Here is a 15,379-nt window from a genome sequence, read left to right as displayed (position 1 = left end):
GTATATTGGATGTGTTGTGTATATATATACAGTATAATACATTACATTTGTTGTATATAAATAAAGAGCACTTGGCTAAGGCGTTTAAATCATAACATGTTTCGAAGGCGATTCCAAATATATTCATCAGTTCGTGATGTTTATCTCGAAAGATGCCGAGCAGTAATTGGCAACTAAGGCTCGGGCGAAAAGGTGTTTGATCTGGATTCGCCGCGGTGCAACTGAATATCACATCTAATAAAAAACAGAATTATTAACTGGAAAATAATAATAGTAGAATGCAAAAAAAACCAACATTGTTTCTTTCGTTATCAGTGTGGTACCTCTAGCTGCTTCCACAAATGAATTTTTTATCAGCCTTCTGCAGCTAATTAGCGAGCCTGACAGCGTAAGGATGTCTAGCGAGATGCCGAGACGGAAGCTGGAGGAGTCCATGACAGTGCGCTTGCCCCCATCTCTTTAAGAGCTCCCTCCTTCTCCCGATGTGGCAGGGAGCGCTGCTATCTTTACAATCACGCTGATGTGAAGCGACCGGGACATGCAGCCTGTAAACAGGCCATCAGTTCGGAGCTGAAGGTGGCCGCTATAGAACTTGACAGCATCATTGCTTTGATTACGCTCGTGGTCCCCAGACATGATTGAAAGGTTCTGCTGGATGGAGCATCCTACCGGCAACGCCAGCTCCCAGGTGTGGATGCAAGCAGTCAGCTCCTCATCGGAGCCGGGGAAGCCAAGCCGACAGCGCAGCCAGCGCGCACCAGCCCCAGCCCACCATCTCGCTGCCAGCGCTGCCCAGTTATCAGCAGCGCTGACCTTTTTCCCTTCGCTATCTTGTCAAAATTGACAATGTATAATGTGACAGTAACGAAGAAAGAAAAGGACGCGGTCACAGCCGGGGCCCGAAATTAAATAGAATTAGCCATTTGAACACAGGGCCGTCGCGTCACGTGGGGTGCGGCGCGGCGCCGAGGAGAAAGGGGAGACCCAAGCGGGGGCCTTGTGTCCAGGGAGTCATTTGCATTAGCGGAGCGCGGAGGCCGGGCGGGCGGGCTGCTGTCAGGCAGGAGGAAGAGGTGCCGGTCGCGCTGCCAGTGGGTCAGGCCGTGACGCGCTGACATTGTCAGGACTCCGGAAACCCGCTCTGCGGTTTTGACCAGAACCGACATTTGGATTTGATTTTTTTTGTGTGTCTGTTATACGTCAGAGCCCCCACTCCAAAAGTCTATGTTTTTACCATAAAGGAATCGACAGCATACATAGCGTTTGTTGCATACGTGTTAGAGCTGTGGATTTGATGTGGGATATTATGAGAGAAACTGGAGCAGGAGGATTCTAAATATTTTTACAATTATGTGTTGAAATACTTGCAGAAGTCTGAAGTGTTTTCAGTTACGTTAATAAAACAGATTTCAAATAATGTGAGGATGTATTACTCTGTATATGAATGAGAGTACTGTACCATTTGCGCTGACACATTTTGAGGGTCTTCTTAATTAACCGAGCAAGCATATCTAGTGTGTGTGAACGATTGTGTATGGGAGAATTGTCAAGAGAATCTTCAAGTGAAAAAAAACTATCAGTGACCTTTAGAGATGTCCTGATGGCACAATGTGTGCGATACGCTTTTATTCAGTGAACTTCACGCTGTTATCTAAATTTTTAGATGCTGGACTGCTCACCCTTATTTACCACCGTAGACATCAAACAAAGTTGTGAAACTGTACAAGTGTAACGGAAAAAGCGGTTTGGTTCCTGCAGCGGGGAAGTCTTTTCCTTTCTTGTTTTTTTTTTCCTAAAGGACTTTTCCGCTTTTAGACAGGCTTGGAAGTTGTTTTCTTTTTTTTCTGCGTCTGTGACATATGCTGTTTTCCGGCCTGTGTGTCACAGAGCGCTGCCCGCGGGGAGGGAAAGGTCACAGATCCTAGGCTGCGGGAGGAAACTCCTTTGGCTACAGGAGTGCGAGGTTTTCCTGCACAGCAGCACTTGATTAGTAGCACCAGTGAATGATATTTGGCTTCTTTCACTGGTATTGTATTAAATGTTAATGTAAGGATGCAACCGATAATGTGAGATGATAAAGATCCTACACACTTGCTGCCTGCCCTGTGCTTGGCCTTTTTAAAGCCCTGCAGGAGAAGACAATGTGCAAAACAACTCCTGCTGCATAACCTGAGTAATAAACGTAGGCAGACAGGACACACTCCTTTCAGAGAGTATATCAGGTATCATGTGGCTGTGTCAGTTTCCTTTTAAGTGGTTTGGTCAAATTCTATTTACGACAAAAGCGGAGGAATATGAAGGGTAGCGTGCTGTATGCTTTGATGTTTGACATGAAGTTGCATGGCTGAGGAAATGACAGAGGTGGCTGAAGATCGGTGCTGTCACAACCCCCCTGGCTTATGAGGAATGAGCCAGGGAGCTGCTGCAAGGGTGAAGAAGGGGTGGAGGCAGGGTGGAGGAAGGATGCATGGAGTCATGGGCAGAAACATTTCTACACATTAGAACAGAAGTTTAATATTACAATTTGACCTCCTCTCAAAATTTGATGAACCATTTGTGTTACAGATTTTAAGTTAAATATTCCTTAATACATTTGCAAAATGTAGTAGGTATTTCATTTTTATATTATATGTTTTTGTAATTGTTGAAAATCCATGATACTCAGAAGGGCTTTTAATTTATAAGCTCACTTAAAGAGACTGTTGTATGATGTATTTCTTGTACTTTCTTGTAGCCACAATAACATCTACAGTATGTGAAAGTCATTGAACTAGGGATCAAATACATTTATTTATTTTTACTTTTGTAAATGTTGGGCGTAGAATTCTTTACTAATTGTTTTCCTTTACAGAATTCCAAACTGACATTTTACGTCCTTCCTTCCTAGAGTCCTTTCAAGTCGTGGTGCGAGGGAATGGGTTTTTACACGCCAGGAACACTGAACAAGTCTTGTGCAGCTTTAAAATCAATGACACCATCACCATAAGTGAGTGGTTCCTTCAGTTGTTTTTTGTATTTTTTTCTATTTTGGTTTTTTATTTTTTCTAAAGAAAAATAATTCCAGAATGCAACTGCAATGTTACTTAAATGTCATTGTGGATAAACAGCACAACAGCTACATTGTTAAAGTTCGTTGATATCTCTGTTTCTTTAAAAACTGCTTTATAAATGTTTATCAAATAAACGGTCACGGTAATACAGTTTCTTTGTGCTTATATGCAAAATATTACGATTTGTATAAATGTTGTATCTGGGAGAAAAAAAATTCTCAGAACAGAAGAAAAATCAACATTCTGTTTTTTGCAGATGAGAAGCCTGCGGATATAACGGATACATATTTACTCTGTCCAGCGCCAGTTATAGACGAGGTTGGAAAGTAAGTCCCTCTTCATTTTCTAATAAACACACACAAATGATACTTAAGTCTTTTATTTCTGCTCGGTTTGGTTTGCTTGTAGCGAGATTGGGAGACTTGTAGTGGAGATAAATAGCAGTAAAACAACGACATGAGCAGTGAGCACCAATGTTCCCTCTAAGCTGTGCGCATGTGTGTGTGCGCGCGCACACGGGTTATGAAATCAACCCACATAGGAAATTGAACTGCGCACAAAAAATAAAATTCCCCCAAAAATGATCATCATAAAACAAACATGGTTGTCAATCAAAAATGCAAAATTGACCACATGAGACGGGCTGCTAAAGGCCCAACTTGGCTGTGTGCTTCATTACTGCTACTCGATCATCGATATCTGTGCTCTCGTAGTCTCGTACCTCCCTGCTCATGCTCGCTCGACACTCAGTCTCTATGACTTGCCTTATTGAATCGCTGTCCCAGTCTTTTGGATTCTATGAGAATGACTATATTAACAAAAAATAATTTCAGGTTTACCGTTTTACATACACTCAATGTAGTGCACACAAGTTTTTGGCACTAGTTAAAAAGCTTGAAATTTTGGCACGCACAGGGCATGAAAAATTAGAGGGGACATTGGTGTGCACACAAGTGAAGTCCACTCAAAACTTCACAGGGAGAAGAAAGTTTGGCGTACTGAAACCTTCTTTATGTAACGGGTACTCCAGTAAGAATCATCGATTTTATTTTCTATAGCACCTTTCAAGATCCTACAGATCGTCAGGACCTGATAAGGGCTGGATCATTCCACAACTTTGTTGCAGCTATTAAGATATTACTTGGGTTAGTTTCAGGATGCAGTAGGAATCATAATTTCATTCTTCTGTTCCTTTATGCAGTCGTAACAATCTCATGCAACATCCCTTTTATCAATCAGCAGTTCTTTTTCTAATGAGCAAAGACAAACAGCCCCGACGTATGGAGGCACAAGACAGGGATTCATCCAGTCGTGGGGAGAGGCTGGTATTGCACTGACTTGTGTGAGAAACTGTTCAGGAGTCCCTGTCTGTGCCCCGGGCAGCGATCATGCCACCCCAAGCATGAAACCGGCCGAACGAGGGCCCCAGTTTGAAAAAGATGTGTGAAGAGAGGCCTGAAGAAAGCCTGTAGCATTTTTTTCCCCCCTGCAGCTCAGTCAGGCCCCACTTGATATTCATCCTTTACAGAGCTTGGTATGTAATTATGCTGGTTCTGGACACCTCGAGGAACGTTGGTGTTGAAACTTGTTGCAAGACGTGTTTGGGATTTTGAATTCTGACAAGCTTTTCCTTTCTCCGTTGCCGTTAAGTAAATGTGTCATTTATCTGGTCCCCACACTTCAGTTCTTTTTCACCTTCACTGAAAACAATATTCCTTAAATGAGTTCACACGATCGTGATTGTGATGTATTTTAGCTTTCCTCCATATGACACATCAGCTTCAAAAACAAGTCCTGGAAAAGTGTTGGTTACAAGTGATACCTGACGTTTCTGAACTAACATCACTTTATTAACCCTTTACAATTTCTTGCATTAGCAATTTGTCTTTTCGCATACCCCAGCTTGCTCTCCATGAGACACACAGACACACAGACAGGGAGAGACGCTTGGGGTCAGAGCACAGGGTCTGCCATTGTACAGCACCCCTGGAACAGTTGGGGTTAAGGGCCTTGCTCAGGGGCCCAACGGAGTACAAATACAAACTATGTACTGAAATGGCCATGAAATATGATGTCTTTTCTTTGAGTAATGCCTTTCATTATGCTGTGACATACCTTATGTGCCTTTTGGTTATCTTCTTTTAAGTACAGTTCGAATGAACTTTATATATTAAAAATATATTACAAAACCTCAAGAGTTTAATGATTAAATCTGTTTTATGACTACGTAATGTTTTCCTGTCATGTACATTTAAAAGAGGAAATGTATGGATGATTATTGTATTGGAAATATATGGAAAACCATGCATAGACAGCAAGGCACAGGAATTTCTTACCCTAGCAGGACATCCGGGAACCTTAATCATTCTTCCACTTGTACTGAGGCACGTTGTGGTTTCTTATAGTTAAATAATCGTATTATATAAGCTCCGTCTGCACAAAGAGATTCACCATGTACTTCTATACACCTCCTGTATGACAAGCCTCCCAAAAGGTAGTGGTTTCTCTTGGTGCAACAGGGCTCCTCCAGGTATGCTCCCAGCTATGAGATCTGGCAAGCACCCACATTTATTCTCTATTGAAGTGTAATGGCAATAATTATGGACCATTTGGGGTGTAATGGGGCCTAAGGCAAAACACAACCTATTATAACTGAGTGGATGAGTTGCAGGAGCAGTGAGGGGATGAGCAGAAAGAATTCAACTGTAAGAGCCAAAGGGACAATGCATTTTAGAATCAGCAGTGAAATGAATTACATTTGCTGGCAAATAGGTTATGTATACTGGCATGAACACCGAATGCTTTTGGGTGGGAGAAACAGGAATGAGGAAGACGCAGAGTGCTCTCTTGTATTGCTCTGTGGAGTCTCCAGCCAGCATAGTGGTGGCAGGGTCCCTACAGTTTATTTTCTGATACATCAGAAACACATACTGTATAGGGGCTGTGCAGTCTAATCTGGATTGTGGATTGCTACACAAATGTTACACACAGATTAGAGTCGAATTTGAATTTAGAAGGATTCTGTTTTTCTTCACAATTTTGAATCTGCCCATCTTCAGAAACTAGGCAGAGGCGCAGCTTCATCCCAGGCAGGTATACTGGGGCAGATAAACCTTTAAATTTGTGACAGATCTTGCATCGATCAACATAGGGGGCTGACTAGTGTTTTTGAAAAACCCTTCCCAAGTCTTTTTCTAAATTGAGTTAAAACTCAATAGATGTCACCCACAACCAAACCTTTTTCAGTTTTTCACCTGAAAAAGTGCTGCTTTAAAATTTCTGAACCATTCTGCATAACATGGCAGATTATGCATCCTGCTCCTGCTCAGACGCCAATTTACACTTTATAGGTACGACTCTAGCACATAGTGAAGATATTTTAAAATATGCTTTGTATATTTTGTGCCGTGAGTGTCAATGTTTCGCCACACATTAACTGTGTTTTAACCCCCTAGTACAGTATTTTTACAATCCCATCACTTCGTCCAAACATCACTAGATATAAGCAATCATGCTAAGCTATGTCAGTAAACTATAAAATGATGTATTTCTCTAACTGTAATTAATATTGACAATAGACTAACATAAATATGGATATTAATTAATATTGACAACTGATATCCCCTTCTAGATACAGTTCCACTTGGGACCTTGGGCCCTATGCTTCTGGGTGGGAGGATGGCAATCCAACACAGATTGTAGTAAAAATTCGAACAGATAGCTGCTCTTGAAACGAATACTAACCAGGCATTTGTGAATGGAAGGCATGGTTTGAGGAAGTGAACCGTGGGGTGTTGTCCGAGGTGCACATGACTTGATTCAGATTTCTTCCGTGTTTCGTGTCGTACGGAGCGGCGGTGAGTGTTATCATTCAAACGCGCCATGACTGCAGCCTTCCAGAACACGCTCTCAGAAGTCGGGGTGATCGACTGATTGACGGAAAACGAGATCGCGCTGTCACCGTGCGCCTTAACATCGCTCCGCCGCATCCCTCCCAGTATCCCGCCTGGAAGGGCTAAACACGCCTTAGCAAGAAAAGATGGAAGGAGGCTGGAACTTTAGTCTGCCGCCACGCGCATGCAACAGTTGCATGTCACTGCTGTGCTCGTCCATTCTGAGGCCCCCCGCAGCAGGACAGTGACAGTAGCGCCGTTCTCTCTCCTTCTGACACACAGGGCCTCCCAGCAGGGCAACTCTTTCTGGCAAATAAAAATGATTTCTTTTTTATTGCTGTTGTTTCTGCTGAAATTTAAACCTTAAGCTGCGTACCTCGTGTATTGAAGTGGTTTGGATGTTGCCTGTTTCGGTTGCTCTGCAGCTTTACTCGGGCTTGTCTTGGCTTGTTGCAACAAGGGAAAACTATAAAACGAGCTTGTACACTTATGTTTTCACATCCCCATTTGCTTGTTTTCAGTCAGTTGCTCATGCTTCTTGCCAAAGTGAACAGTACTAATGGTACCTTACTTACTGTATTTTAAATAGGACAGTTAAAGTAGGAATCAGAGATCTCATTGGAAGGCTATATGGAGACCCACAGCTAAAGCACAAGCCACAGGGTCAGGAAGTACACAGATGAGAGGAGGACACCCAGTCCCTATAGCTCACTTGTTTCCTTTGGTTTCTTCGACAGCATGGCTGGGGGACCTGTTCCAGACTGCCACCAGCTTTTGTGTAAAGTAGTTCATTTCTCAGGATTCCCCAGTCCCCCAGACGACCGTTAAAAAGCAGTTCCTTTCTGTGCAACCTGTGAGTTGCCTTTTACGAAAGCAGAGATCGAAGACTCACTGTTTTAACATTAACAAGTGTGCCAACGAGCTGAGTGTCTGCCCAAATTGCTTTTTGCTGACTGAGAGTGAGTTATGGAACAGAAACACTTGCCTTCCCTTGTCACCCCAGTCCTAGAAGATCACACCTCTCCTGCCGCCTTCGAACAATATCCACTTATACATCTTTTCTCAAGAGATAACAAGATCTCCAGCTTTATTGTTATTTTTTCCCATGACCTTTACGACATTACAAAAGTCCTTCTCCAATTTACAATTTATTAGTGTTTCTCTAAGTACTTTCAGAAATTATCTAGTCTCTTGAAACAGTATCACTGCCTGATTCTCCTGCTCTAGTTTAATACTAATGGCTGCAGTGGCTTAATCTGTCCTCCTGTTCAGCTGCCCTTGTTCTGATGTTCCTCTGACACCGCTCTTCTCACGCTGTACAAAGGTCCAAGGTTAGACCGAAAGAGTAAAATACCTTTTTGTAATCTTTTTCACATGCCATGCTCTGATGACAAATTGTACCCAGTTTACCTTTGAGTTTTCTCCCTAAGTTATGTTGTGAAATCAAAACGATTTACTGTTTTTCTAGTTAAGTGACTAGTAAAAAAAATTGAGTTCCTCGGAAACCTTGGTTCTGAGATTTCTTTAATTAATGTCATTATACTAGAACTTGATATGTATATTTTATATGTACATTACTCTCGTTTGCAGTCTTTGTTATAAACTATGTAGCTTCTGAAATGAAATTTACTTGCTGATAACATATCTTTAGGATCTCAAAATTATATCCGCAACTTGCAATTTCACATTTTTTATTTACCAAGTTTTCCAGGAGTGCAGTGACAGGCAAGTCAGATATAGTTTCAAGATATTTGTGTAAAAAATTCATATTTAGTTTAGTCTTAGAAAGAGTTCAAAGAAGAATGCTTCCTGATCTCATGAGATTGTCGTATGTGGACAGGTTAAGGAGATTTTATGCAAATAAATAATATCCTAAGATTAACAGACAGGTTCAGCCTAAGGAAACTATTTTGCACTCGGCAGTGAAACAAGGACATGAGGTTACAAAAAATGAAACCTAAAGGCGAATTGGTGTGGTACACAGATTAGGAAATGCTTCTTATGCAAAGGGTTGTGTATGTCTGAAACAGGTTTCTGACCTGGGCGATTGAAGCCCAAACTCCGGGATCTTTCAAGAAATGGCTGAATGAAATTTTAGACTCAAATAAGCTACCAAGCTACCAAACAAGCAAGATGAGCTGAGTGGTCTTTTTTCCTTTACAATCCTTCCTGTGTTGTTTTTTCTGTGGCTCTTGCAGCATAACACTGTTTTGCTTGAAATTATTGATTACCTTGGTGAGCAGTCTATATTTTGTCAGTTTATTATTTTATCAGTTCATTTGACCCGAGTTCTAGAAAATTCCTAGATGTATAATTATTCTGATAAAAGGTTTTGACAGTCTGTAGTTTCTCATTAAAAGGGCAAGTTGAAACTAGTACTAGTACAGGAAAGACTTTGCTATTTTTGGATGCCAAGCAGAGGAGACTTAAATGTGTGCACATGCTCTAAAAGATGCTGGGATAAATAATTTCCACCACAGAGATGTTTTCAGATGGTTTGGTACCATAAAGCAAATATCTTTCATGCTTAAACAATCATATTGTGTGTTGCCCTGCAGCAGCTGTCAGAGAGAATTTGTTGGGATCTTTTCTGTTCTCCATCTCTTTATTCATCTGACAGTTTTATTAATTTTTGCTTCCATTCAGCTAATGCTGTAAGGTTGATGTATTCAGTTCTTGCACATGGAAAACACACACTTAAGTGATGTGCAGACGCAGATTAAAGAGAAGCTCTTTGAAACGTGACAAAATTAGCCAGTGAATAATTAAATTTCAAAACTGTGCTTCTCTTTCAGAGTTGTTTATCTGCAGGTCAGCATGAATGAGGGCTTGACCTTCATCACCAGCTCTGTCCACATTACCAGCACAGAATGTGTAAGTAAAAGACGTCAGCCTCAGCTCCAGATCTCTTTCTAATTCTGAGCTGACTCAGCATGTCAATCAGTTCACTGAGCAACCTTTGCATGCCTAAATATACTTAATTACCTATCCCCCAAACAAATGTGTAATACGGTCTTTCCTCAGGAGTGAAAGGCCATCTCCTCTTTCTAGTATTCTTTGTACTTTCACTTTCACTGTCCTCTGAGTTCAGTTCGATACTGAAAGATTTCTTGCTTTCCTGCTCTTTTCGTTTCCTGTACAGACTCCATCTCCTCCTCCTGCTCTTCCTCCTCTCTTGGTTTGCTCAGAGGGTTTCCATTTTCTTGAGTAAGTTTCCTCAGACCCCTCGCTCTGCAGCCATTTTAATCCCCTGGCTGTGGTGGTTTGAAGGTACTTTATTTCCAAAGCTGCCAAGCGGCTCTGCCAGTCAGTATCAGGGGATATGTTACTGCATGTGCTTTTCACACAGCAATCTTCTTACTGCTTTTACAAAAATTCACAACTGTGTTTGTTGCTCATCTACGTGCGCTAAGATTCAAGACTGTGGTTTTGTTTTATCCTCTCTGCAGTTTGACGGAACAATTCTTTTGATCACTCTTCTGGTCCTGTTCTTGTTATTGGCACTTTTACTGATGTGGTGGTTCTGGCCTCTGTGTTGCACTGTGGTGAGTTTCATTGCTTTGTCATTTTAGTCTTATCTACGCTGAACCCTAATGGCTTGAAATAGCTAGAAAGGAAGACATCCTTAACAGAAGTTCAGAGACATCATTTACCTTCTCAAAGTAAGGAGGCAAACACGCAGCAGTCGTGTGTAGCTTGTATTGTTGACTGTGTGGTATTCTGTATGCTCTTAAAGTTTAAGTGCCAGGATACGTTTTCATACCTCAGCTTTTGGGTGCAGCACCAGACGATAGAGTTGATCCGAGAAGTTTGATCCTATCATATTTCTCCACAGATCTATTGCAGTAATGCACACTTTGATTTCTGTTGCCACAGCATTCAAAATAAGTGGAATTTGATTGCGTGCTGATATATCCCAGCTACAGTGAGTTTAACGTCTTACACTGCCTTGTGTTACAGGTGATCAAAGAGCCGCCTCCACCCCCTCCTCCTGAGCCGGTAAGTTAGCCATCCTCCTCTGATCTCACCAGGTCCTGACTACAGCTATACAGCAAGTATAGATACACAAGGCCTACTGTAGCATACCGTCTGTGACGAGTGCAGCACCTCTCCATGCTGAGATTCAATCAGGGCCGCCCGAGGGCAGCTTCAGCCTCAGAAACACACAGCGCCACTTCCCAGATGGCCCACGTCAGTGCTGTCCAGGTTCCAGGGGGGGTGATGTCACCTTCTGTAACAGGCTCGCATGTGTATCCCAGGGGATTGTAACCAATTTAAAAAAATAACCGTTTTTATCAATATACTGTATCAGTTAAGGAAACAGTTCAAGTTTTTTTCCCTTTTAAACCAGCTGAGTTTTGCAAGTGTCATACATACTGTACAGTTATGAATTTTAAATGATGAAATGTATTTAATTTTTTAGAAAAAAGCATGAGTGGAGTAGATAAGCTTTGTGCAGAAAAGCTGGTGGAGAGAAAGAAGCATTAATTGCGCTGGATCTGCCACTGAAGGGATTAACTGTCTGTTAATAGAAGTCAACGCATTTTGAAAAGAGCAGGAAAATATAATGGACTTCTTGTTCATTCCCAGAGGGTAGCTGCTAACAGCTGTAGTGTCTGTTGAATTTCTTTTCCACTGTACGTCTGTGTTTTGAGGATTTGAGCCAAACTCCTTTGACACTAAGGCCCGAGTGCATATATCGGCTTCTCTAGAATTTTTAATTTAAATGACAAACCATGATGTACTGATTTAGAAATTTGTCATGTTGGTTACTGGCCAGATATTTTTAAGTTTGACTTCATAATTTAGAAGGTCCAATGAATTCTGAAATATCAAGCGTTATCTTTAGACGTATAACCGCAGGCCTGCTTTAAAATGCAGTAGTTATACTCAAATGTTCCTTTCAAAATGTTAGTATGTTTGTTTTTAGAAACATCCCAGGGAAGGAGCACATTGATGTTAAGTTATTTGTCAGTCACATTCTTGACTTCTTGGGAAGTCATAGATTTGGCATCATTTTAATGGTAAGTCTGAAATAGTTGAAGACAATCCGGATCCTTGCAAACGTGCTGATAATGGAAAGAACTCCAGGGCCCTGAGTCTTGGAGCTGAGGCCTGACGTTCATTTTCTTTGAGTTCTGATGAGAGCTGCTTGGTCTGTGCTCAGGAGTCAGACGATGAGGACGGGATGCCAAAGAAGAAGTGGCCCACTGTTGACGCGTCGTACTATGGAGGGCGAGGTGTCGGGGGAATAAAAAGAATGGAGGCAAGTGGTATTTGGAGTTTATAGAACTGTGCGAGAACAGTAAGGTTCCTTGGTTTGTATGGCAGAGTTCACGTTAAAGGAAACACAGTGCTGACCCTGTTGTCTCTTGCCTCTGGCTTCTCCGTTTTTAAATGGACTTGACTCTTTGGCTTGAACACTAGTGTAAAGCTTATGTCTAATTAGTGCTCAGAACAAGAACCTTTACTACAAGATTAATGATTTCTTTCATCGTAAACAAGCTTATACTGTAAATGGCTTTGAGAGTTTTTTTTTTCCATCATTGCAGCACACATGGCAGGAATGCCTTTGAAGTAGGTTCCAGAATCTGATGACTGTTTTTAAAGCTCCAATATCATTTTTATCTCTGCTAAACAGAGCTGGTCTCAAGCACAGGTTGTAGCTCAAGTAGCTCAAGCGTGTATGCAAATTTCAGGTTCGCTGGGGAGGCAAAGGGTCTACAGAAGAAGGAGCGAAACTAGAAAAACCCAAAAATGCCGTCATCAAAATGCCAGAGCAAGAGTTTGAACCGTATGAGCCCAGACCCAGGAAACAGGGCAGCAGGAGGCAGCCACAGCAGAGAAAGTGGTACACACCCATCCAGGTAACACACACACTCTCTCACACACACCCATCCAGGTAACACACACACTCTCTCACACACACCCATCCAGGTAACACACACACTCTCTCACACACACCCATCCAGGTAACACACACGTTCTCTCACAAACACCCATCCAGGTAACACACACGTCCTCTCACACCCATCCAGGTAACACACACACTCTCTCACACACACCCATCCAGGTAACACACACACTCTCTCACACACACCCATCCAGGTAACACACACACTCTCTCACACACACCCATCCAGGTAACACACACGTTCTCTCACACACACCCATCCAGGTAACACACACACTCTCTCACACACACCCATCCAGGTAACACACACACGTTCTCTCACACACACCCATCCAGGTAACACACACACGTTCTCTCACACACACCCATCCAGGTAACACACACACGTTCTCTCACACACACCCATCCAGGTAACACACACACTCTCTCACACACACCCATCCAGGTAACACACACACTCTCTCACACACACCCATCCAGGTAACACACACACGTTCTCTCACACACACCCATCCAGGTAACACACACACTCTCTCACACACACCCATCCAGGTAACACACACACGTTCTTTCACACACCCATCCAGGTAACACACACGTTCTCTCACACACACCCATCCAGGTAACACACACACTCTCTCACACACACCCATCCAGGTAACACACACTCTCTCACACACACACATCGAAGTAACACACTCTCTCACACACACCCATCCAGGTAACACACACTCTCTCACACACACACATCCAGGTAACACACACGTTCTCTCACACACACCCATCCAGGTAACACACACACTCTCTCACACACACCCATCCAGGTAACACACACTCTCTCACACACACACATCGAAGTAACACACTCTCTCACACACACCCATCCAGGTAACACACACTCTCTCACACACACACATCCAGGTAACACACACGTTCTCTCACACACACCCATCCAGGTAACACACACTCTCTCACACACACCCATCCAGGTAACACACACACTCTCTCACACACACCCATCCAGGTAACACACACACTCTCTCACACACACCCATCCATGTAACACACACACTCTCTCACACACACCCATCCAGGTAACACACACACTCTCTCACACACATCCAGGTAACACACACACTCTCTCTCACACACACACACACTCATCGAAGTAACACACTCTCTCACACACACCCATCCAGGTAACACACTCTTAAAACAGACACATCTAGGTAACACACACTCTCTCACACACATCCAGGTGACACACACACTCTCTCACACACACTCATCGAAGTAACACACTCTCTCACACACCCATCCAGGTAACACACTCTTAAAACAGACACATCTAGGTAACACACACTCTCTCACACACATCCAGGTAACACACACTCTCTCACACACACTCATCGAAGTAACAGACTCTCTCACACACACCCATCCAGGTAACATACTCTTAAAACAGACACATCTAGGTAACACACACTCTCTCACACACATCCAGGTGACACACTCTGAGTTCGCCTGCAGTGCAAAGAGCAGGATGCTCCCTGAAGCTGCTGTGTTTGGGGTTGACGGGTCTCCTGTTGTGTTTCGCAGGGTAAACTGGACGCTCTGTGGGCGCTGTTTCGCCGAGGCTACGATCAGGTGTCCCTCATGAGGCCCCAGCCTGGGGATCAGGTATGTACATCGAATGTAATGTTTTATTACAATCAATTAATATGTCAAAGTCTGCTGTCTTTTTGGCAGAATATAAACTGACCAAATTCCTAGATGGCTGAACTATTTTTTCTTGAAAAGCAAAACTCACTTACTGTGGAGTAAGAGGGACATTACTGTTAGTAATATAATCAGATGTTAAGGAAAAGTTATCTGCAGGTCAGAAATACATTTTTATATTATTGGAATTTTGTAGTATTTCATTTTAGTGATCAATTTCAAACCATTTTTTTTTCAAACCATTTTCATGCTCGTCACTGCTGAGACAGCAATGGTCTCAGAAGGGGCTGGCGTGAACTGGTTCAGATTACATCTCTTCTTCAAAATCATTGGATCAGCAGGTGTAGAACCTGAACTAAATCTCAGTGCGATTTGACTCCTTGATTAAAACACATGCACCGTGTTTTCAGGTTGAAGATAAACTCTGAGCAGGAGTAAGGGTACGTGTTACTGTTACACATGGTTTTGGATTTGCAATTACAGCTTAAACTAAATTTAGGGTTATGACTGGAGTTAAGCTTTGTGTTAGAGTAATGGCAATGTTTGAGTTGAAGCTAGGTTTAGGGTTAGTATTAAGAGTGAATCATGGGTTATGTTTAAAGACAGGGCTATTGTAGGATTTAAGTCAGACCTTCTTGGCAGAGACCCTTAGACTCCTCTATTCAAAGATGTTTTTTAAAAAAGAGACACTTCTTCTTTTTAAATTTTGTATCACAAAATGGACTTGTTGCCAGTATCAGGGTAGGTATTAGAGCAAGAATTAGGGTTAGGGCTGCATTAGGGTAGGTCAATGGCAGGGTAAA

At 42.4% G+C, this 15,379-nt stretch overlaps 1 protein-coding gene across 1 annotated transcript in view; it reads left to right on the top strand.

The window, feature by feature from the left end:
• antxr1d (ANTXR cell adhesion molecule 1d) overlaps positions 1-15,379 on the top strand; it is a 35,371-nt gene that overhangs the window by 13,079 nt on the left and 6,913 nt on the right. The window contains exons 10-17 of the mRNA XM_088634454.1: positions 2,888-2,986; positions 3,307-3,376; positions 9,739-9,817; positions 10,393-10,488; positions 10,904-10,942; positions 12,111-12,209; positions 12,643-12,810; positions 14,457-14,537. Coding sequence (XP_088490580.1) covers positions 2,888-2,986; positions 3,307-3,376; positions 9,739-9,817; positions 10,393-10,488; positions 10,904-10,942; positions 12,111-12,209; positions 12,643-12,810; positions 14,457-14,537 — 731 coding nt within the window. The remainder of the gene's footprint in view (positions 1-2,887; positions 2,987-3,306; positions 3,377-9,738; positions 9,818-10,392; positions 10,489-10,903; positions 10,943-12,110; positions 12,210-12,642; positions 12,811-14,456; positions 14,538-15,379) is intronic.

Source organism: Lepisosteus platostomus, chromosome 6 (genome assembly GCF_059453375.1).
Source record: "Lepisosteus platostomus isolate fLepPlt1 chromosome 6, fLepPlt1.hap1, whole genome shotgun sequence".
Lineage (NCBI taxonomy): Eukaryota > Metazoa > Chordata > Actinopteri > Semionotiformes > Lepisosteidae > Lepisosteus > Lepisosteus platostomus.
The sequence above is the reverse complement of the archived record's forward strand: the minus strand, read 5'-3'. Positions and strand labels throughout refer to the sequence as shown.